This window comes from Myxine glutinosa, chromosome 4 (genome assembly GCF_964187855.1).
Source record: "Myxine glutinosa chromosome 4, kmMyxGlut1.1, whole genome shotgun sequence".
NCBI classification, from domain to species: Eukaryota; Metazoa; Chordata; class Myxini; order Myxiniformes; family Myxinidae; genus Myxine; species Myxine glutinosa.
This window is the reverse complement of record NC_136264.1, coordinates 155,516,785-155,542,262: the sequence shown is the minus strand read 5'-3', so window position 1 is coordinate 155,542,262 and position 25,478 is coordinate 155,516,785. Positions and strand designations below refer to the sequence as shown.

The 25,478-nt window shown below is 48.7% G+C and overlaps 1 protein-coding gene across 1 annotated transcript in view; it reads right to left on the bottom strand.

Annotated features, from left to right (window-relative positions):
- LOC137425435 (core histone macro-H2A.1) overlaps positions 1 to 25,478 on the bottom strand; it is an 85,529-nt gene that overhangs the window by 38,160 nt on the left and 21,891 nt on the right. Inside the window, exons 2-3 of the mRNA XM_068113872.2 lie at positions 13,689 to 13,870; positions 12,540 to 12,646 (exon numbers count right to left, since the gene is read on the bottom strand). Coding sequence (XP_067969973.1) covers positions 12,540 to 12,646; positions 13,689 to 13,860 — 279 coding nt within the window. The 5' untranslated portion in view covers positions 13,861 to 13,870. The remainder of the gene's footprint in view (positions 1 to 12,539; positions 12,647 to 13,688; positions 13,871 to 25,478) is intronic.

The window sequence follows — 25,478 nt, the reverse complement described above, 5'->3', positions numbered from 1 at the left end:
GGCCGACATCCTCACAGTGGTGGAGTGCCCAAACCAACTACACACACTAACAGGCTACACGCCCAGCCATTTCCACAACACTAATGCACCCATCCAAACATCATTCTTCCAACCGCACCACAGATGCCAATATCCAACCACAATTTACCTGTACCCTCTACCTAACACTTACACTACCCGCCCCGGGTATCCGTGATGGGGGTCCACTCTTCCCCCATTCACACCTTCGCACCATCCACTCCACTCCACAATTTCCACCATACTCACTCCACGACCATCCATTCCAAGACTCCATATATTCCACATTCCATGTATTCCACCCACCTGTTGGTGCACACCTGTGCACTCACACCTGGTGCCACCTGCATCCTCCTTTCTTCCTGGACCATTTGGTCATCACAATACACGATCACCTTCACTCACTCATACACTGCTCCACACACCTGTTCAGTTGCACACCTGTGCAATCACACCTGGTCTATCACACCTGTTCCTCACACACTGCTCAATACACTTGAATACACCTTCAACACTCACATGGCATCATCTGAACTACCTGTTGCCCTGCTAACTTAGTGCTCCCCGTCTTCCCTTTAAACTAAGCACATACCACGTCATTATCATCCACTCTAATCTACCTGCGTCCCCACTACAGGTGTCAGTCACTAACTAACCTTAACGTTACCTAATGTCATCTTCTAGGGCCCTACACACAATATCCTAACCCACCCAGGCTAGTTTTCACTGCCATCAACCCCATAAGACTAGTGCTCCTTTGCCCCCCTCTGCTGTGAGGGATGACAGAGTTGCATTCCCACCACATCGGGGAGGTCCCACTATCAATTTTGCACACCAAATCCAACAAATCAAAAATTTTGCCAATCATCTGCCAATCACTGTACCATTACCAATCATCACTCTGCCAATCCTTTGCCAATCATCAAATTTTTGCCTTTTTCTAATTTTGGGCCCAAAACGCTAACCTCATCACCCGTCTACTTATTAGATCCTCTCGGTGCGCCAATTCACGTCTACAGCCGGGCTTCGTACAGCCGAGCAATGAATGCGGGTTCTTTGGTACCGGCGGTTGGATGCATCCGGCACTCGGTGCAGGGACGGGGGCTTACCCGGGCCGAGATCCCATGCACCACCTCGGCGCGGAGCCATCCAATTGCCCGATCTCGACCTGCCGGAAAGCCTCAACAAAAAGTGGTCGCCATGACGACCCTTCCTATCGGGCTGCCCATTCCGCCTAGTGGAGCACGGACGCGGCCGTTCCAAGCGTGGCCCAGCGTGGATCACGTACGGCGGTCCTTTCGAACCCGCCGTGGCTCGGATCCCCGCTGGTTCTCGCGGCACGCGAAGCCCGGCACGCACCGAGGGCCCGATTCGGCTAGAAGTCGCTCTAACCGCTAACCCGGTTACCGTCGATGCCTCACCTGCATGCTTACACGCATACGCTACCCCTTTCTTGCTCATACCTCCAGCTGTTCCCATGCTCCTCGTACCTTTCCTTACACACCTCGGTACACTCATTCCACTCACAGACTTGGTCACACACCTGACCACCGAACACCTTTGCACACACTCGTCGCTCGCACACCTCACCAACACACCTCTTCGCGCCCCCTTCTCGGTCACCTCCTCTGTGACTACCACAGGTGTGCTCTCACTCGCACACCCAACCACGTGCCTCACGACCAACTCAAGTGTGCATTCCCACACACGCTCTACCATTCCAGGTGTGCATCCTTCCATGCCAGGTGTACATCCTCGCTCACCTGTCACAACTAACTCACGCTCCGTGCCACTCTCACTACTCTCACCTCCACTCTCGGTCGTGCACTCACCCTTACTCTCGACAGCGCACTCTTTCCTCATGCACCTGTCCGTTACACACCTTTCTCGCGCATCCTCTTGCGCACACTCTTTCGTTACTTCCTCCGTAACACTTACCACACCGCGCTTCCATGTACCCCCTCGCACACGCGCTTCGACCAACTCACTCTTGACGGCACACTCTCCCGTTACATCCTCTGTAACACTCCTCACCACGCGCTTCCATGTGCTCCCTCGCACACGCGCTACGACCGACTCACTCTCGACAGCACACTCACTCCTTGGCGTGCACTTTTTCCTCACACACCCCATGGTCGGACATTCTCGCACACCTCGTTTTTCGCACACCAGACCTGTCGCACACTTCACCAACGGCCTCTCACGAACACCCGGGTCCACAACAACCCCCAAGCTGACTGAAGCTCCCCTCACATCATATACATTTCCGAATATATCGCCACTCACCTTGACACCTCGTCTCCGCACCTCCTCTGCCACCTGCAAACTCTTTATTTGGTTAGTGAGCATCACATTATGAGTTGAGCACCGACCTTGTACTAATTCCATCACCTCCTCCTGTATTTCTCTCTTAGTTTCTGTCCGTCTCTTCTTAATTTCACTCACCCCCTCTAACACCTCCTTTAACTTTTGCTTCACCTCCTTTATTTCCCGGTGCGTCTCCTCAAGTTCGTCCTCTAAGGCTACCGTGACCGTCTCTATGCGCATCCTCACCTGCAGGTCCTTTGTCTCCATTCCCTCTGTCACCTCGTCCAACCTCATTGTCAATCCCTCACGTACCATCTGACATTGCCTCTGTGTCGCTATTAAGTCATTTTTAATTTCTTTTTGTGTCGCCTTTAACCCTCCTAGTACCGCGGTGTTCCTTTGAACCTGCTCCACTAACTCCGTTTGTCCCTCTGTCAGCTGTTCCACCTCCTTCGTCAGACCTTCTATTCCCCCCTGTAACCTCGCCGTATTATTCCTCACCTCTTTCTCCATACGCTTTTCGCCTCGCTTTACCTCCTCGCGTACCCCCGAGACCTCCTCACTTACACCTCGTCATATCCCCTCTTTCATCTCCTCCATCCCTTTTGTAGATGCCACCCTCATCTGTCCCAATTCATCCCTCTGAGCATCCAATTTACTTTCTAACCCGATTTTCACCTCCTCTATCTGGTTCCCCATCTGTTCGATTTCCCGGGCGGATTGCTCCCCTATTTCCCGCAATTTGTCTTCCATCCTATTTTCTAACCCCATTAACCCATTTTTCACCTCTTTTATCCCATTGTCTAACCCCTCAAATTTGTTTCCAAATCCCTCTATTCTACTCCCTAACCCTCCGATCTGGGCCCCCATGTCCTCCCTCAATTTCTCGCTATTGGACCCCATGTCCTCCCTCAATTTCTCGCTATTCTGGGCCATAGGGGCCTTCATTTGTATAAAAAAAAGGTTCAAATCCACCAGTGGCGCTGCTACGGTTGCGGGCGCCGTGGCCATGTGCGAGGCGCCATTTTGCGCGCCCGTAACCTCGTGCACGAGGCCGCCATTTTGTGCGCCTGATACTCCCTCAACCACATTGCCATTGCTCTCCTCCCTTTCCTCCACATACTTTCCCCGAGGTCCTGGGTTACCCCTAACCCGTCTATCACCCCCACCGACATCCGATCGCCTTGATTGTCCATGGCGCGATCTCAAAATTTGGGTTTTATAAAACAACAAAATTTCGGCAGCTCGTAATTTTGACCAAATTTTTTTTTTCTACACGTTTTAAAAATTTGGTTCGGGCCTCGTATCCCACTCCTAGACACCAATTGTTACGGGTCGCGGACAAGATGTTACTTTGGGCCGAGCGGATGGTCAACCGCGACTGTTACAGGATCCCCGATTGGCCCGACTCCCCCAACGTTGACCAATCGCGCCACAGGTATTCAATCGGGAAACCTCTAAAGCGACCGAAAGAGAAGGAAGAGAGAAGAAGACAGAGTACGGAGGAATAACAGGATTTATTATACACACAAGCAAAAAGAAGGAGCGATCAAAGTTATTTACAAGCAATGGATGGAAGAAGCAGTCACACAGAATCGTTAGCTTATCTATGCAGTTTACTTAACCCCAGGACAACGATTAAGACAGACGACGTTCACACTTACACGGGGGAAATTGCAGGCAGGAATGGCGGAGGTGGGTTGCTGGAGAGGGAGGCAGGGTCAGGTCCCTGCAACCGGCAGGGCTGGAAGTAGCAGCTCCCAATTCTTCGCGTTTTTGGCGGGAAAACCCTCGGTCGCGTCGACGTTGCTGATGCTGTGGACGTCACGCGCTGGCTCGGTCACACCTGCTCCTCTCCTTCTGGTGGAGCCGTCTCCCTCCTCTCAGCGCGTCTCTCCAAAGCTTGTTTCATCTCCAAGTACCTCTCCTTTTTGGTTTGGAGCGTCTCTCATCTCTCATCTCACAGCTCACAGCTCATCTCACAGCTCATCTCTCCTCTCATCTCTTCTCTCATCTTATCTGCCGAAGCAGTCCCTTCCAGTCGTTTATTACTCGGGTCGGAATCAAGCCGCCGGCTGCGAGGGTACGCCTACCGGGTCGCTCACCGCGGTGCTGGTTGGCTGTTAGGGCTGTCTGATTCCCCCTTTGATCATGACGACGTGCCACGCCCGTGAGTTGGTGGCTCCTACCCCCCTCTTCTCCGAGATTAGCACATGGGCAATGGCGGCTTGCGGGATTGAACACCACTCGCACCGCTTTTGAAAGGAACTTTGGAGAGCGGAGATGATTGGGGAAATTGAAAGGGGCCTACGCTTATTTCGTTTGATACAATGCAGAGTCAATCTAGTGGGAAACACATATTTAGCCTACATAGAATAAGGAAATAAGCTATTTAAAAAGATATATCGTGGCCTGTGTGTAAGTTTCATGGAATTAACTAGGGGGACGTCCTTTGACCTTATTTACTCTACGAGGGTCAGTTAAAACACAGCAAACCAGTTCTCACATTCTTTACATTTTCCAAATTCGTTACAATATATATATATATATATATATATATATATATATATATATATATATATATATATATATATATATATATATATATATATATATATATATATATATACATACATATATATACATACATATATATACACACATATATATATATATATATATATATATATATATATATATATATATATATATATACATATATATATATATATATACATACAGTGTGTATATATATATATATATATATATATATATATATATATATATATATATATATATATACATATATATATATATATATATATATATGTATATATATATATATATATTGTGAGAAACCCCCGGTGAAACCACCTTTGTTCTCACCCAAATGAGTGCCCCGCCCACAACGTGACGTAACCTGCTGGGAGCCTCACGCGATTGGGAGGCGATTCGGCACGTGATTGGTGGAGGGGTCAGAGAGCGCGGTCGCCATCTTATGCGACGCACACGGCTCGAAGGCTCCGAGTGGGAAATATCCTAAAAGGGTTTTCCTTGAAGCCTCCGGACAGCCGAGTTGGGCTGGTCGAATACCGTTCTGTATTTTACGAGCGAGTAACTCCAGAAGAGAACGAGTGATTCCCGGCTTCGTGTTGGAGCTACTGGCCGACCGTTCCTGGCGGCCTTGTGCGGTATTCCATCCTGGTATCCTCCGAGTCCCGGAGCCCGTCGATTGGAGCCGCGAGTGATCTTACCTGCGTCCTGTTGGAGCGTCTGTTGCCGACAGTTCCTGCCGGCTGGTGCAGCATATTACCTTTTGTTACCTTTCATGGTTTTTGTGATCGAGCCAATAAATAATCGTGCCTTACCCCTAGAAGGCCGATTAAAACACCATTGTGTTTATTGCGTCTCTTTTGGTTCACTACGTGGATTACTTGAAGCCCGGACATTTACGTCCGTATTCCGTGCTGGGATACATTCCACAGACGGGATCGCGACAAATGGGTTGCTCGTCCTAGGATCATTCAAGTAAGAGCCATTCGATTGAGACGGGAATTCTGCAGTGGACGACATCTTCTGGCATCTGTTCATCGCCTTCTCACCAGCGGACGCCGTCTGGGAGGAACTTTCTCGCCGTAGGACGCTGTCTTGGGCAGAGAAGTGAATAGCCTCGGATCCCTCCAAACAACCGACAAAGAATAAGCGAATAGCCTCGGATCCCTCCAAACAACCGGAAAAAAAAAAAAAAAAACGTGAGTATTTGTACGTGGTATTTTTCTCATTGGCAATTTGATGTGCGGGTGATATTGCGTAGTTGTGTCGTATTTCCCCAACAGAGCGTTGTGTTTGAGCGTTGTGTTTGAGGTTGTGTTTTGTGCCTGGTCGTATGATAACTCGTAGCCAAGCTATGTCGACCAGGGAAGTGAGAGTTCAACCTGATCATGTTGACAGTCACGTGGGTGGCGAGGTGAGCGACGCAAGCAGCCTTGACCCGGGCACTCAACCCGAGATGTTAGGAAGCGATTCCATCATGACTAAATGCATGCGTTCGCCCTTCTGGACCGGGCTGACTCCGGTTCAACAACTTGACATGTATAACAGGGAGAATGACAGGGCAGAGGCAGAGCGTGCGGCAGCAGCAGAGAGAGAGCGTGCAGCAGCAGAGAGAGAGCATGCGGCAGCAGAGGGAGAGCGTGCGGCAGCAGCAGAGAGAGAGCGTGCAGCAGCAGAGGGAGAGCGTGCGGCAGCAGAGAGAGAGCATGCGGCAGCAGAGAGAGAGCGTGCGGCAGCAGCAGAGGGAGAGCGTGCGGCAGCAGCGAGAGAGCATGCGGCAGCAGAAGCTGAACGCGTCAGAGAGCATGAGTTGCGAATGTTGACTGAACGACTGCGGGCAGAGGGGTCTGCTGCAAGAGTCCCGGAAACTGTTCATGTTCGTTTGCCGGACTGGACGGGAGACACGAAGCCAGAAGCGTATCTGGAGATGGCGGAGAAGTTGTTGGCTGCCGGTGGCATTGATGAGAGCTTGTGGGTCGGCCATCTTGTGAGCCATCTATCTGAGAAGGCGAGGGAGGTATATGCGAGGATGGCAACCGAGGACGCAAACAAATACAGGGCATTGAAGGCCGAGATTTTGAATGCCTATGCGGTGTCCGCATGTATTTATAGGAGAAATTTTTTCAGCTGGACTCGTGAGTCCAGTCAAACCTATGAGGAACATTCGCGGGCCTTGTTGGAACAGCTGCAGAGATGGTTCAAGGGGAGCAAGGTGGAGTTACCTCAAGCGGTTGCGGAACTCCTGGTGCGTTACCGTATCGATCAACAGCTTCCGCCTGACTTAGCATTGTTTCTTGTCGACAAAGACACTGTTTCCTTGGCAGACTGCGTCAACCTTATTGATAAACATGTTTTGGCGTGCAAAATGCTGCAAGTCACGCAGTCGCGTCGTAAGACGGAGGATCATGCGATCAAGCCCGCCCCCCGTCTGCCCGGCGGCTGGATTGAGGGGAAGGGTTCTCCGAGGCCCTCCACTGGTGGCGGTCGCGAGCTGCAGGCCAGGGCACGGTCCTGGTGCCATTTCTGCAAACGCGTGGGGCACGGTGGAGACCGCTGCTTCTCTAACCCCGCTAGTCCGGCCTACCGAGGCAACCCTGCTGTTAAACCGGAGGAAGGTCAGTGGAGGCCATCAATTGAGCCCTCGCACCCGACGGTGGCATCGGTGACAGAGGTCACTGCCCCCGAGGCTAATGCCATTCATCCGTTGTATCAGGATTATTCAGGGACAGCCTTAGTGGGCGGCCCTGATTCGATGCTGAAGTTTAAGGCCCAATACCTTCGGGATACTGGGGCGACACTGTGTGTTCTCCGGGCGGGGGTAGTTCCGGCCTCTCAGATGCGCTATACCGGCGAGTATATCATCCTTCGGGGCATTAACCAGGTTCCTGGCCGGTACCCCCTTGCCCTCCTCGAGGTCCGGAGTGACATTTTTACAGGTCCAATGACCTGTGCGGTGGTACCCTACTACCCGGTACCCGGGGTCTCCTTGTTGATTGGCAATGATGCCATGGCCAGGGAGGAGTCATTGACTCTGACCTGTGGGGTGGTCACTAGATCCCAGAGTAAACAGGCGGAGGGAGTGGCGGAGTCCGACATATCGTCACTCTGGCCCGAGGAGCCTAGCGCCTCGACTCCAGTTCCCGATGGTGACGTTGCGTCAGCTGAAGCCCATCCGAGCCTCCCGTCAAGCCAACCTCAGGTGCCGTGCTCCTCAGGGACCGCTTCCGCCTGTAACCCAGGGACCCCAGCTACGTGTTCGCCGGTCGGCAAATCCGGGGAGGAGAATCAGTCCTCCAAGGCGGTTAGCGACCTCAGTTCTGGGGCGGAAGTTACTCCCGCATTGCCTGCGGTAACCAGTTTAGTGGAGGATCAGCACCTCGATCCCACCCTTGCCATCCTCTGGGAAATGGGAGAAGACTCCGAGCCGGAACGAACAGGCTTTTATGTGAATGGTGCAGGTGTGCTGATGCAGAAGTATTCCCCAAAGAACATGTCCTCCACCCAGACGTGGAAGGTCCGACACCGAGTTGTCGTACCAGGGAGGCATCGTCAGTCAGTCATGCAATTGGCCCATGACAATATTTCCTCGGGTCATGTCGGAGCTGCCAAGACCTTAGCCAAGGTCAAGAATCAGTTCATATGGCCCGCCATGTCGCGAGACATCAAGCGCTATTGCGCTAGCTGTCCCATTTGTCAACGACTCGGAAAAGGAGTGAAGGTTTTCAAGGCACCCCTAAAGCCCCTCCCCGTGGTCAGTCAGCCTTTCCAGTTTGTGGCCGCTGATTTTGTCGGACCTTTGCCCAAAACTAGTTCCGGGAAACGCTATTTGCTCACGGTCATATGTCAAGCTACCAAGTATGCAGAGGCTTATCCCTTGGAGCAAGCTGACTCCGCCCATGCCGTAGAGTCTCTCAAGGATTTGTTTAGTCGGCATGGCCTTCCGACTAAATTCCTTACGGATCGAGGCAGTGTGTTCTTGTCGGAAGTATTTGAAGGATTCCTGACCGAGCTAGGGGTTCAGCACCTGACCACCAGTCCGTACCGTCCTGAATGCAACGGCGCCTGTGAGCGGTTCAATGGGACTTTCAAATCAATGATCAAGGCGGTGACGGAGCAAGTAGGTGGTGAGTGGGATCAGGTGATTCCCTGGCTCTTGTTTGCATACCGGAGTGCCCCACATCGGAGTACCGGGTATTCTCCGTTTTTCTTGTTGTATGGTAGAGAGCCCCGAGGGCCCTTGCACCTCCTTTTTGAACGTTGGGTGGAATCCCCGCCGTCCACTGAACGTTCTCTTCCGGACCACATCCACGAGACTTGCTCAAGGATCCACGAGGCCTTGAAGGCTGCCGGTATCAGCCTGGCGGATCAAGCCGTGGAGCGGAAGCTCCGTTACGACCGGAAGGCGAAGGCGGTGAGTTTCAAGGCTGGCGATCCGGTTTTGGTCCACCTGCCCCATGCCGGACGGCCCATGGTAACCTCTTATCAGGGGTCTTATCTTATCCGTGAGAAGGTCGGGAGCCATACTTACGTGGTGGACATGCCAGATAAGCGGATAAAAAAACGCATCACCCATGTCAACGCGTTGAAGCCATGGGTGGGGCGGCCGCACACGATCGCCCTAATAGGTGCCGCGGAGCACAGCCGCGACCTCTTAGGTGACGGAGGCAACGCAGGATGCCTCCCGGAGTATATTACTCCAACTCCCCTCGAGGTGTCCTATGACCCAACCCAATATTGGGTGGATCAACGACCCGCGGAGGATCAGTTGCCGCAGTTGGAGCCTTTGACTCAGCCACAGAGAAAAGATATGCAGGTGTTGTTTCGGGGCTATCCTAGTCTGTTCTCTGGCGGGATTGGAACCATGAAGGGTGTCCTCCATAACATCGACACCGGTGACCACCCGCCCATACGTCAATCATTCTACCGTGTGTCCCCGGCGAAAACTGCCGTCATGAGACAAGAAGTCTCCAAGATGTTGGATTTGCGTGTCTGCCGACCCAGCAACAGTGAGTGGGCCTCTCCGCTCATTTTAGTCAAGAAAGCCGACGCCACCTGGCGACCTTGCGTCGATTACCGTCGCCTCAACAACGTATCAAAAGGGGATTCGTACCCGCTACCCCGTCTTGACGACCTGGTTGATCGTCTAGGGACCGCGAGTTTCATCTCTGTCCTTGATGCCATGAAGGGCTACTGGCAAATCCAGCTCACAGATCGGGCGCGTGAGGTCAGTGCCTTCTGCACGTCGTTTGGCCACTTTGAGTTCATGGTTATGCCGTTTGGAGTCAGAGGTGGCCCGGCCACCTTCCAGCGAGCCATTAACCGGGTTCTCGCTGGGCTCGACGACTTCGCCGTGGCCTACATCGACGACATCGCCGTGTTCTCCCACACGTGGGAAGACCACGTTAAGCACCTCCAGGCCGTCTTTTCACGACTATCGGAGCATAACGTGACTCTCAACGCCGTCAAATGCCATATGGGGCGCGGCCGAGTGAAGTACCTCGGTTATGAAGTGGGCAGTGGGCAATTAGCTCCGGTCAAGGCCAAAGTGGAGGCCTTAGTGGATTTCCCGCCGCCCGCCACCAAAAAGGATCTCAGACGATTCTTGGGAGTCACCGGTTTCTACCGACGGTTCATTCCGCGGTTCTCGGAAATCGCTGCCCCCTTAACCAACCTTCTCCGTGGCAGTAAGAAGGGATCCATATCTCTTCTGTGGACCTCAGAGTGCGACGCGGCGTTCGATGCGCTGAAGAGAAGCCTTGCAAACCGACCGGTTCTAAAGGCACCCGATTTCTCCGTGCCGTTCCAAATTTTCACCGATGCATCCGATCTCGGGATCTCAGCTGTGCTCACGCAAAACGAGGATGAGGTTGTGAAACCCGTCATCTACTACTCGCGCAAACTGTTGCCCAGGGAGCGGAACTACAGTACCGTGGAGAAGGAGCTCCTCGCTATCATGGCGGCAATCCAGGTATTCGCTGTCTACATTGGCCATGGACCTATCACCATCTACAGCGACCACCACCCGCTCGGTTGGCTCAGCCACGCCAAAACCTCCAACCAGCGTATCCTGCGCTGGGCACTTCTCCTTTCCGAATACGACCTCACAGTCAAACACGTGAAGGGAGTGGAGAACAGACTAGCTGACCTCCTTAGTCGCCACCTAGTAGATAAGGAGCCCCAAGGTTAAGCGGGGCCCACGGGCGGAGAGGGGATACCGATTGTAGTGTTCCTCCATTCCTCCCGAAAGAGACTTGCTCCTCGGTCCGTTTCCCTCCTGTAAATGTCTCCCCCCCTTGAGTTTGGCCCCTTGCCTCTCTATTGTGCTTTGTGTGAAGGGTAACTCTTGTGGGGTAGATAGTAATGTGGTGTTTGGTGTTTAATATTGTGTGTGAAAAAAAAAAAAAAAAAAAAAAAACTTGGTCATTGTTAACCTACCTGTTAACCTGTTGCCTGTTAATTGCCTGTTGCGTTAATAATTGCGCTATTGTGTGGCGCTATTGCGTTGCGTTGTATTGTTGCGTTGTTGCGTTATTGTTGTTAATAAGTGTTAGTAATGGTTAATTGCGTTAATTGCCTGTTAGCAATTACCGCCATCATCTTGCCATGTGATTTGCACCTACTACAAATACTGGTTTTAAAAACGCCGTCTATTCGACGGGGTTTTTACTTAGGGGGGGAGGACTGTGAGAAACCCCCGGTGAAACCACCTTTGTTCTCACCCAAATGAGTGCCCCGCCCACAACGTGACGTAACCTGCTGGGAGCCTCACGCGATTGGGAGGCGATTCGGCACGTGATTGGTGGAGGGGTCAGAGAGCGCGGTCGCCATCTTATGCGACGCACACGGCTCGAAGGCTCCGAGTGGGAAATATCCTAAAAGGGTTTTCCTTGAAGCCTCCGGACAGCCGAGTTGGGCTGGTCGAATACCGTTCTGTATTTTACGAGCGAGTAACTCCAGAAGAGAACGAGTGATTCCCGGCTTCGTGTTGGAGCTACTGGCCGACCGTTCCTGGCGGCCTTGTGCGGTATTCCATCCTGGTATCCTCCGAGTCCCGGAGCCCGTCGATTGGAGCCGCGAGTGATCTTACCTGCGTCCTGTTGGAGCGTCTGTTGCCGACAGTTCCTGCCGGCTGGTGCAGCATATTACCTTTTGTTACCTTTCATGGTTTTTGTGATCGAGCCAATAAATAATCGTGCCTTACCCCTAGAAGGCCGATTAAAACACCATTGTGTTTATTGCGTCTCTTTTGGTTCACTACGTGGATTACTTGAAGCCCGGACATTTACGTCCGTATTCCGTGCTGGGATACATTCCACAGACGGGATCGCGACAAAATATATATATATATATATGTATATATATATATATATATATATATATATATATATGTATATATAAAAAGGGATGATAACATGCATGAGCACATGATAAGCAAAATCCTTTGATTGTTAATTCAGTTGTGAATATAGAGGTCAGAGAACAGAGGGTGAGGCAACAAGATTCAATCTTTGAACCAAAAACCTTGAAAAAGGGTATCCTTAGTATTGTTACCATATTGTTAGTTGATTCAAGAAATGTTGAATTCATTTTGACAGAAAGAGAAGTTAGAAAAATTCCATAATAAGAAAGAATTAGAAGAAGCTCCATCTTCAGAATCCCACCTGGTTGAGCTCTTCATCATTGGCAACAGCAAGCAGGATGTGTCGTGGAGTGACACGGCCTTTTTTGTTGTCTCTTGCCGCATTGCCTGCCAGCTCCAAAATCTCAGCTGTCATGAAAAATATTAAAATATGTTACTATGATGAGTGTTTCAAGTATGCATGGCATTGTTTTGAGTGAACAATGTCCCAGAAAAGAAGGAGAGCATGCAGGAGATGATCTCGCTGCACTTTCATCTCACCGGCGCTCCCCAGTCCCTCCAGATCACACACAATCTTCCAGCAACCCCTCTACGTGTTAAAGCCCCAAAATCCAGGCTTACTGCTCACCTCCACTCCTTTCTTCTCTTCTTCTTGTAGAACCTCCTCATACATCTTGTAGAAGTAGAACCTCCTATTTAACCCCCTCTTCCCTTCAGGACTTCAAGTTGGCAGTTCAGCACCATCTCAGCTCATTTTTCCATCCCCAATCTATTCTATCCTCATTAACTGTCCCCTACAGTACATCTCCCCATCCACAGTTTGCCACCTCCTTTCCCTCTTCTCTCCTCCTTTTAATTCAACCACTCATTGTCTGCCTATTGCTCCACTGTCAGTATGTTGCCATCTTTCCTCTGATCCCTCGCTATTCCGTGAGCCTAGACTTTGTATCATTTTGTTTTTTGACAAATAAACACATGTGCACAAGGAAACAACCAAAAGGAAAATAACAAGGAGAAACAAATATCGTAGCAAGTTGTAACCAGAATGCAGTACAAATCATAATGACATCATCTTCTCTTGCAGGTTATCAAATGCAATAATAAAGTTTCCATCATGAAGTTGAAAAAAAGAGCGATATTTTTGTCTCAATGACCCATCACCATCATGACCCTTATGAAGAAGCAAATACAAGCAAAATGATTAGCCCATTAAAAAAACAAAAGATGGTTCTATGAAGTAGGTGGTGTCCAAATGGAAAAATGACTACAGCTAAAAAAAGATGAACAAGCAGAATATTTGTACAAAGCAGAAGAATGTAGAAATAAAGCAGTCGTAAATAAATCACAAATCAAGCAAGTAAATAAAGAAAATAAAGCAGCCACAATAAATGAAGTCTAAATAAGTCATTAAAATAAGAACATTTTGGCTGGAGATGTGATGTGAACATACCGGTCAGGTACTCAATTACTGCGGCCATGTACACTGGTGCACCCATTCCGATGCGATACTTGTGCGTGCCTTTCTTCAAGTACCGCAGCATACGGCCAACAGGGAAAATTACCCCCGCTCGCGAAGACCGCGATAACTTTGTCATCTTCTTCTTTCCTCCACGCCCCGACATCTTGGCTTATCTGCAAGATCGGTATGAGAAACAGTACACTTGTATTCATTGTTAATGTATGAAGCACTGGAATGCTTCTTCTAAAACAGTCATAAGAGGTAAAAAAAAAAAATAGATAAACATAAATAAATTAATCGTTCTAAAAATTTTATGAAGAAAAAAAAGAACAATTATAAACTCAAAATCTCATTACAGAATTTTAGCACCCTCAATATCTCTGGTTTGCAATGCATACACATTTATGTGGGATAGAAAATCAGCTCATCTATCTTGCACTAACATGAACTAAAATAAAAAACACAAATATTGGTAAAAAAAAGAATTTTTAGCAAGAAAATGTGCACTCCAAAGACTCATCGAATAAAGGTGTGCATCTACTTAGATTTTTCATGAGTAACACCAATAGATATCACTCGTTGAAGCAGTGGAAATTCCAAGATAATTAATATAATCTATATCTAATTTCTAGATAATGTAATAAAGATAAATATAAACATACTTACCAGGTCGAAACATTTGGCGGGATTTCTTCCGACTTTAAAACCTTAATTTCTGAACAATTCACATTCAAATTTCTCTTTAATGAATGCAATAGATATAGATGACAAATTAATTGTCTGCTTAGTATAATTATATTCCTGTGTCTCAATGACGATACTATACTTTACCTTAAATAAACAGAAAACAACCACCTTTAGAGGCCATTTTTCCCGACAGAGCAGGGGTTGGCCTTTTTCAGGCACCGTGGTCCCATTTTTGAAGCAATGTTTTTTGGCCGGATGCCCTTCCTGCCGCCAACCCTGTTAGTCGCCTCTTGCGACACCCAGGGAATTACCAGTGAACTGGTACTCAGTTTGCCGACCTCGGAAGGATGAGCAGGCTGAGTCAACCCCCCTGGCGTTAATTCAGTGATCGACCGGGATTCCGAACCCAGGATCCTAGGATCCCAAGCCAGCACCCTAACCGCTAAGCCAACACCAGGCTAAGCCAACACCTTAAATGTCAAATGATAATATGCAGTTGTGTTATCTTTGTAAAAATACTATCTGTACCCACTTTCACACTTAATCTGCCTCAACTTAATTCATCTATGTTGAGAGAATGGTCACCTAAGTGAAGTACAGTATCTATACACAAAGAATTAAGTTAAGCACCCCCCCCCCCCCCCGTTTTTTTACAACCTCGCACATTACAAGTTTGTTGTCGTCAAAACAGTGTAATATACCCATGATATTGCTATATTTTCTGGAGAAGTGATATTATGGTCACATAAAAACATAACAATCATGCCGTTTTCAATATTTTATTCTGAATAATTTAAGGTGAAATTTTTTGGGAATTTTAGGCATATTTTCACCTCAATTTAAGTATGGAGCTATAGGTCCATCACGGACAGTGTGGATGACGTTTATGTTTTCTAACGTACAGTCATTGTTCTGAGAAGACCTCTAGCGATCTTTGCGTCAATAACGTGTGTAGGACCCACGTGATCGGATCACTGACTCAACCAATCATTTTTTTTCACTTTGATCACTCAATTTCATCAATGGATAATTGCTAATGTCATACCAATCATTATTTGATCTCACATACCTTAGAATATATGCCAATGTATACATATACACAAAGAATATATATTAGGGGGTGCTTACCTTAATTCGTTGTGTAGGGGTGCTTAACTTAATTCTTTGTGTATATTTAGCACTATATTTGGAAATGGATGTGTTTCAATTGATAAATGATGGTCATGCTATGCAACAATCTTTTTTTGTCAATTGCAGTTCCAGCAATTAAATGAAACATTTCAGACAGGGGAAGCCACAAGTGCTCAACACAGCATCCATGGCAAGTTACATAATTGTGGAGTTGAAGGGGTTTACAATCGCATCTTACACCTTCCAATCGGAGGACCTAAAAGGGTATTTGAAATGATTAAATCATACCCCGGTTCAAGTAGCTGAACTGATATTGGTGAGCTTCAACTGATATTTCACAAATGAAATGCAACAATAACATTAAAATAAAATTTATGATGCCGTCATGGCCAAAAATATTGGCACCCTTACACTTTTTTCAAATAATGCACCATTTCTTCCAGAAAATTGTTGAAATTTAAAAAATCTTTTGGTATCCACATATGTATTTCTTTGGTTTGCAATGCAACAAAACAAAAAAGCTGAAAATAATTACGAAATCTTAGCTTATTCCACACAGAAATCCGAAAATGGCCCGGACAATATTATTGGCACCTTTTAGAAGTTGTTAGAAATAATTAGATTTCAAGCAGGTGATTCTCCTTTACTTTGGAATTGAACTCACCTATGGTGAGTTGCAGGTGCCTGCAATATAAAAATCACTCATTCAACCAGTTTGAATAGAGAAAAGTAGTCATTCTGCTGTTGTGTCACTGTGTGTTCCGCAATGCACATGGAGAAAAAAAGAAAACCAGAGAATTGTCTGAGGAGGTCAGACACGAGATTGTAGCCAAGCATGGACAATCTCAAGGCTACACGTCCATCTCCAGGGACCTTGAAGTTCCTGTCTCCACCATACACAATTTTCTCAGGAAGTTTAAGACCCATGGCACTGTAGACAACCTCCCTGGACATGGCCACAAGAGAAACCTTTATTGAATATTGCAGCGAAGGGTTGTTTGAATGGTGGAGAAAGCACCTTGATCAACTGCCAAACAGATTCAAGCGGACCTTCAGACACAAGGTACGACAGTTTCAACTCGCACCATCCATCACCAACTCAATGAAAGGGGGTTCTATGGTAGGAGACCTAGAAGGACCCCACTGCTGAGAGAGAGACATAAGAAAGCCTTCCTGGAGTTTTCCAAAACACACCTGAACAATCCAAAATCCTGCTGGGAGAATGTCCTATGGACAGATGAGACCAAATTAGAGGTCTTTGGTAAAGCACATGATCTCTATGTTTACAGAAAACAAAATGAAGCCTTCAAAGAAAAGAACACTTTCACGATAGTCAAACATGGAGGAGGTTCAGTGATGTTTTGGGGTTGCTGTTTTTTGGGGGTTTTGGGGTTTTTGGGGTTGACAATATTATTGGCACCTTTTAGAAGTTGTTAGAAATAATTAGATTTCAAGCAGGTGATTCTCCTTTACTTTGGAATTGAACTCACCTATGGTGAGTTGCAGGTGCCTGCAATATAAAAATCACTCATTCAACCAGTTTGAATAGAGAAAAGTAGTCATTCTGCTGTTGTGTCACTGTGTGTACCGCAATGCACATGGAGAAAAAAAGAAAACCAGAGAATTGTCTGAGGAGGTCAGACACGAGATTGTAGCCAAGCATGGACAATCTCAAGGCTACAAGTCCATCTCCAGGGACCTTGATGTTCCTGTCTCCACCATACACAATTTTCTCAGGAAGTTTAAGACCCATGGCACTGTATACAATCTCCCTGAACATGGCCACAAGAGAAAACTTTATTTAATATTGCAGCGAAGGGTTGTTTGAATGGTGGAGAAAGTACCTTGATCAACTGCCAAACAGATACAAGCGGACCTTCAGACACAAGGTACGACAGTTTCAACTTGCACCATCCAACGCCAAATCAATGAAAGGGGGTTCTATGGTAGGAGACCTAGAAGGACCCCACTGCTGAGAGAGAGACATAAGAAAGCCTTCCTGGAGTTTCCCCAAAACACACCTGAACAATCCAAAATCCTGCTGGGAGAATGTCCTATGGACAGATGAGACCAAATTAGAGGTTTTTGGTAAAGCACATGATCTCTATGTTTACAGAAAACAAAATGAAGCCTTCAAAGAAAAGAACACTTTCACTATAGTCAAACATGGAGGAGGTTCAGTGATGTTTTGGGGTTGCTGTGCTGCCTCTAGCACTGGGTGCCTTGAATGTGTGCATGGCATCATGAAATCAGGAGATTACCAAGGAATTTTGGAGAGCAATGTTCAACCCAGTGTCAGAAAGCTGGGTCTCAGTTGAAGATCATGGGTCTTGCAGTAGGACAATGACTCCAAACACACTTCAAAAAGCATCCAGGAATGGTTCAAGACAAAATGCGGGACTGTTCTGAAGTGACCAGCAATGTGTTCAGATGTAAATCCCATTGAACACCTGTGGGAAGATCTGAAAACAGCAGTTGGGAGAAGGCACCCTTCAAATCTGGGAGAACTGGAGCAGTTTACACAGGAAGAGTGGGCCAAACTGCCAGTAGAGAGGTGTAGGAAGCTCATTCATGGCTAAAGGAAGCGCTTAACTGCAGTTATTTTGTCCAAAGGCTGTGTGTGCTACTATATTGTTGCGGATATGGGATTTGCATCCATCCATATCCGCTTGTAAATATTCCCCTATTTCCTCAATACTTCCCAACTCTCCCCAATCCCCCATTCCCTAGTCCCATTTTCTGTAAATAACACTCTGTAGACCCGACCTCCCCCTATTTCCCCCATTAAATGTCGCATCCAGGTCCACCGCATCTCAGGTAGACAACTATAGGACATCTTGCTAGTTATTCTTAGTCTATGTCAGGTAAGGATTCGTTTCCATTAATTCTGACCCTTCGTTGCACCAGAATGTGATTGTATGGCTCCGTTAGGAAGTTTAGGACCTCCCAATACCTCCCCGCAGCTCTTCCTCACAGCTCTCTTCAACAACAACAACAACAACAACAACGAGTGCAGGGAGTGCGCGTCCTCACTCCGGCTTGGTAGGAGTGGTGGGAGGACACCAGGCCTTCCCAACGAGCCGCCATCGGACATGTGCTCGACAGGGTTACCAAACAGGGGCTCCCTGTCGGCTCCTCGTCAAGGGCGGAGCCCGGTAACTAGGGCTGTCAACCGAGCCGAGACCGGGACGAAATCCCGGCGGTTTCGGCTTTCGAGACGGTCTCGGGACGGTCCCGAGATAAATTGATTGACACAATTTCTCGGTAAAAAAATCCCGGTTAAAATTCCAACTTCTTGCAGATATTTTCCATAATAGAGGCATTTATTGAGCCTTGCTTTCATTACTCTGCTTCTGCACAAGCATCATTTTTCGCAAGTGCAGCTGAACTGACACAAACGATGATAGATAAAGTAAACTCACTGTTCCAGGATTTTCCCCTCGTCAACAAACAATGCACTGCAAACGAATCCGAATTCCGAATCCGGATCTTCACCAACATCTAATCATGTCGTCCTTGTCACACACGCTGCATCTCCACAAAATTTCGTCCGAATCCGTCCACAACTTTTTGAGATATTGTGTTCACAAACAAACGGACAAACAGACAGGAGTGAAAACATAACCTCCATCCACCTTTGGTGGCGGAAGTAACGAAATCAGGATAAAGGTCCCAATGACAATCCGCTGCGTCGCTGCTTTATTTAAACCGTTGAATCCTTCCGCTGTATCACTCCGCCTCGCCCCGCCCCGCTGCGGTCACGTGTCCGTCCTTGGAGACGAGTTACGGAATGTGGTTGCTAGGGTCTTTAGCACATTAATATCGAGGGATTCGCTCGAGCCCCGTGAATGGAGGGACGATGTTTATTTAGATTAAAAACACGTTTATAACGGATTATTCTACACACAATGTATTAATACAAGTACAATACATTATGTAGTTTTATGAAATGAGTTTTTGATGAACGTTTATGTTTAATTGCAACGCTAAATCTATAAATTGTAAGAATCCCTCGGGGTTTGGTTTGACGGTTTGAATGTGAAAGTATTTTGGTTATCTTATCTCCACTTTAGGCCTGATAAGTTGATTACGTTTACTTTAGTCACAGAGTCAAAATAAGGAGGGGGGGGGGAGGGTGATCACTACACCGCCTGCTTTATAATTTACTAGCAGAAGTACCCGGCATTGCCGGGCGGGGGGGGGGAGGGGAACGGGGAACGGGGGGGGGGGAGGGGGGAGCGAGCCCCTTGGCGATCACAACTCACAAAATGATAATGAAACTCCAACCAGGACTCGAATATGCCTGGGCAGAAACATTTTCTCCCTCTCTCTGACATTCCGAGCAAGAAATTACACGACAATACAAACTGTAATGAGATAACCCGGTCCTGTCGGTGGCCGATCATGTGCATGTAGGCGGTGTATTTTATTTCATCCCGGTAAATGGAAGCTAAGTCGGAATTTAAGTACTCAACATCAGAAATGAATTTTTTTCATTGTTGTTTATATATTGTAATGAAATTCCATTATTTTTGAAGCCTTATTATTTATTTATTTATTTTTTATTTATTTTTTTTTTATTTTTTACTTTGCCGGGAACCGAGCCGAACCGAGATCCCGTTATGAAAATTGAAAATTTATCGAGACGGTTCCGAGACGGGATTTTGAATCTAGCTAACAGCACTACCGGTAACCCCCGCACCCAATGGAAGCGGCGGACCGGCCCCAGTTGGGGCGGAACCAACCAGCCGAGGGCGTGTCACTCCCCGCTGAGCAAGCGCAGTGAGAGAGAGGTGATGTCAGAGATGCGCGCCGAGCTTGGAGCAAGCAAGACCACCTCCGAGCGCTGTGAGACCTCCCTGCATCTTGGAACCGTGCTTTATCCTGTCCCCGAGCCAAGGTGCACCTTGTGCCATCGACCTACCTGTCCATCCCTGCCATCAATCCCTGTGTAAGTCTACCTTGTCCGTTTGTCCATTGTCTGTCTGGGAATAGATAAGACTGTATTTAAGTACCCATCTCTTCTGTCTCTTTACCTCACTCTGCCTTGTAATCTACCCCTTTTCTCCACCACTGTAATTATACCCTCCTCCGGAGGTCTTGAGAACTGTACCCCCCTTGTGTCGTTTCATCTATCCCAGTCGTCGTGTCCTTTCTATCATTGATTTGGCATAGCGCGATTTGGCCAACGTCTGGGTGAATCGGGTGAGTCGGGAAGAAACGGGGAACAACTGTTCGGCCGCGGTTACCTCCGCTCGGTAAATAACATCCAATCCGCGGTCCGTAACAATTGGTGTCGGGGAGTGAGATACGAGGCCCGAACCAAATTTTTCAAACAGCTAGAAAAAATTTGGTCAAAATTACAAAGTACCGAAATTGCTTTTGTTTTACAAAAACCCGAATTTTGAAAGTCACGCTATGGGAGATCAAGACGGCTGGGTTCCGGTAGAGGCGAGTGAGGCAGGGTCGATCCAGGACCAAATTGAGGGACATGAGGAGAGCGAAGCAGTGAGGGCGGCAGGTTCGCAAAATGGCGGCGCTAGGCATGGGGAAGAGGAGCGCGAACAACAGGTCGGCGCCGCACAGGGGATTGCGGTAGCTGTACCCGTGCCGCCGATGGACATGCAAGTCCTCATGGCGCAAATAGGGGCCCTGTTGGCCCAGAATAGCGAGAAATTGAGGGATGACATGGGAAACCAGATCGGGGGTTTAAGGAATGACATGGGGGCCAATAGCCAACGGTTAGAACAAAGGATGGGGTCCAATAGCGAGAAATTGAGGGAGGACATGGGGGCCCAGATCGGAGGGTTAGGGAGTAGAATAGAGGGATTAGGAAACAAATTTGAGGGATTAGACAATAGATTAGGGGAAATACAGGAGGGGTTAACGGGGGTAGAAAACAGAATGGCTGCTCAAGAGAATCAAATGGAAGGGATGAAAAAGGGGTTAGAGGGGTTAGAAAACAGTATGGAAGGCAAATTGAGGGACATGAGGGACCAAGCGGAAAGGGAAGTTAAACAAATGGGGCAGCAGATAGAGGGGGTCAGAATGGGGGTAGAAACTAAATTGGATGCTCACAGGGAGGAAATGGAGCAGATGAGGGTGGCATCTGGGCAGGAGATGCAAGTGATGGGAGGGGAGATCAGAAGAGGTGTGAGTGAGGAGGTCGGAGGAGTGCGTGAGGAGGTGAGGCACTGTGAGGAGCGCATGGAGAAGGAGGTGAGAAAGGGGACTGTAAAATTGCAAGGTGGTATAGAGGAGTTGACGCTGGGAGTAGAACAGCTGACAGTGGGACAAAAGGAGTTGGGGGACCAGGTAAAGAAGAACACAGCGGTAATAGAGGGTTTAAAATCGACACAGAAGGAGATGAAAAAGGACGTAGGGGTAATTAAAAAAGAGTGTCAGACAGTACATGAGGACCTGACGAGGAAAATGAACAAGGTGGTAGAGGTGATGGAGGTTAAAGAGCGGGAGGTGCGGGAGCACATAGAAAAAAATAAGGTGGAGTTAGAGGAAGAACTTAAGGGGGCGCACGAGGAGATGAAGGAGGTGAAGCAGAAATTAGAAGAAGTGGAAGAAGGGGTGAGCGAAATTAAGAAGCGACGGAGAGAGGATAAGAAAGAGATAAAAGAGGAAGTAAAAGAATTGGTCCAAAGTCTGTGTTCGGATCGTGATGATGTGCTCATTAACTGGATGAGGGATTCGCAGGTGATGGAGGAGAAGCGAAGAGAAAGAGGACCCGGTGTAAGTGGTGACCAATATGGTCGTGCGTATGATGCGCCAGGTGATTTAATAAGCTTGGGGGTCGAGATGCACCCGGATGTTCGTGAGAGGCCAAGAGTGAGGTGTATGGCTGGTCCGGAGTGCATGGAACGAGGGTGCAAGCGAGAGGGTCCGGTGACGGGAGAGTGTGCGCAAGAGTGTGCGCGAGAAAGGTGTGTAACGGACAGGTGCATGAGGAAAGAGTGCGCTGTCGAGAGTAAGGGTGAGTGCGCTGTCAAGAGTGGTGGTGAAAGTAGTGAGAGTGACACGGAGCGTGAGTTGGTTGTGACAGGTGAGAGAGGATGTACACCTGGAATGGAAGGATGCACACCTGGAAGGGTAGAGCGTGTGTGGGAATGCACACTGGAATTGGTCGTGAGGCACGTGGTTGGGTGTGCGAGTGAGAGCACACCTGTGATTGTCACTGAGGAGGTGACCGAGGAGGGGGCGCGAAGAGGTGTGTTAGTGAGGTGTGCGAACGACGAGTGTGTGCCAAGGTGTTCGGTGGTCAGGTGTGTGACCAAGTCTGTGAGCGGAATGAGTGTACCTGGGTGTGTAAGAGAAGGTGCAATGACGAGGAGCATGGGAACAGCTGGATGTATGAGCAAGGAACGGGCTGCAGGGTGTAAGCATGCAGGTGAGGCATCGACGGTAACCGGGTTAGAGGTTAGAACGACTTATAGCCGAATCGGGCCCTCGGTGCACGTCGGGCAGCTTCGCGTGCCGCGAGGACCAGCGGGGATCCGAACCACGGCAGTTTCGAAAGAACCGCCGTACGCGATCCACGCCGGGCCGCGCTTTGAACGGCCGCGTCCGTGCTCCATTAAGCGGAGCGGGCAGCCCGATAGGAAGGGTCGTCATGGCGACCCCTTTTTGTTGAGGCGTTCCGGCAGGTCGAGATCGGGCCATGGGATGGCTCCGTGCCGAGGTGGTGCGTGGGATCTCGGCCCGGGTAAGCGTCCTTCCCTGCACCGAGTGTCGGACGCATCCAGCCGCCGGCACCAAAGAACCCGCATTCATTGCTCGGCTGTACGAAGCCGAGCTTTAGAAGTGAATTGGCACACCGAGAGGATCTAGTAAGTAGACGGGTGATGAGGTTAGTGTTTTGGACCCAAAATTAGAAAAAGGCAAAATTTTATGATTGGCAAAGGATTGGCAGATGATGGGTAGTGATTGGCAAATTTTAGATTTGTTGAAATTTGATGTGCAAAATTGTTAGTGGGAGATGCCCGATGTGGTGGGATGGCAACTCTGTCATCCCTCACAATGGGGGCAAATGCGCTATAGTTTATGGGGTGGCTATGACAACCGAGCCAGGGAGGGCTTGGTTATATTGATAGGGACTAGAGGTGACAAGAGGTGACAAGATTTAAGTAGGAGACTTGGTACCTGTAGTGGGGACGTAGTAGCTAAGTGTTTGATAATGACGTGGGAGCGCTGAGTGTAAGGGAAGACGGAGGAGCGCGAGTTTTAGAAGGGAGTAGACAGAGCAGATGATGCAGTATGAATGGAAGTGCTGGTGAGCAGCTTCAAATGAGGCATCGGTGAGGCAATGCTCCGAGGTGTGTGTGAGTGTACAAGTGATGAATGAGAGAGCATTGCGGATGAGTGTCATGGTGAGTAGTGAGTGTTGTGGATCAGCGCAAATGCGCTTGGGGGAGAGAAGGGTGCAGGCGGCACCAAGTATGAGAGCACAGGTGTGTAAGTACAGGTGTGTGGAATATATGGAGCAGAGAATGAGTGGTGTGGAGAGAGTTGGAGTAAGTGGTACGGAGTGGTGTGCATGGTGCGAAGGTGTGGATGGGGGAAGAGTGGACCCCTTTCACGAGTACCCGGGGAGGGTAGTTTAAAGAGTAGTTAGAAGGTATAGGTAAATTGTGGTTGGATATTGGCATTTGTGGTGCGGTTGCAGAATGGTATTGTGGATGGGTGCATTGGTGTGGTGAAATTGGCTGGTCGTGTGGCCTGTTAGTATGAGTGTGAATGGTTGGGCACTCCGCCACTGTTAGATGTCGGCCAGGTGAGGCCGCAGGTGGGCTCTGGGAGCCATTAGTGTCAGTGGGTGCCTGAGGATCACGGGTGTGGATCGGGCAGCCCGTGCCAGAGAGGGCACCGAGGGGGTGAGAGTGCGAGAGGGCCTTCCCAAGTTAGTTAGGTTAGGGTGAGGAGCAGGTGAGCTCGGTAGGCAACAACAGTGGTGGAGGTGTGCAGGTGGGCGGACCAGCTGGGAGCGTCACACAACCCAGCCACCGAAATTGTGCGGGAGCACCGAGTGTTGAATCGGGGAGTGAGACCCAAATTGATGGTGTGCACCACAGATGGTCAATGGGATTTTGGTTCTTCGAACCACATAGAGTAATGAGGGCCAATGGTTTGGCAGGAGAAAGACCCCGGGTAATGTAAAGTTGTTAAAGTCATTTAGGAAATAGTTAGGATTGATGAACCTGTCGCACCATACGCAGCCACTTACCTGAGGTGATGATGATGACTCCACACCTGTGTTTTCTTTGTTTTGTGTTGCAGGAGATGAGAATTGCTGTTTGGATTTGTGAGACGCATCACGACGTGGATGAGACATTGGGGTGATTCCATCTCTCCCTCCTTAGGAGGGACTGATGATGAATTGGTGATGGCAAATTTTGATGTTGAGTTGGAGATGGCAAATTTTGATGAGAGTTGGAAATGGCAAATTTGATTGGTTAGGGGGGAGAGAAGACGAATTTGGTTTATGGGAGGAACGGGGAAGACAGTAGGGACGTTTGCTGATGTGTAAAGGAGATGTTTATGGGTAGTGTTGTGTTTTGTGGATACAGTAAGGGGTAAGGGAGGGGCAATGTAGGTTACCTGGTGGGGGGGGGGGGGGGCGTACGGTAGGAACGTACCTGTCTCACCTGGTTCCCATGTGCCCCCAGTGTGCATTACCTTATATTGCATGCAATTTGCGCCCTTACCACCTTACTCACCTGTCTTCTTTTGTCTCCCACCTCCGAGGATCTGGCTTTGGGGCAGAGAGAGAGGAGAGAGAGGTGCTGGCTCCGCGTTTGTGGGCCTGTACTTCCGCTGCTTGCTGCCTGGATCGATACACCATATGGACCGCAATTTTTGTGGCCGCCCACAATGGACCGCAGTTCTTTTGCGGTCAAGCAACACCCATTGATGGACCTCTGGGTCAACGTGGCACCTATGCCATACAGCTGAACC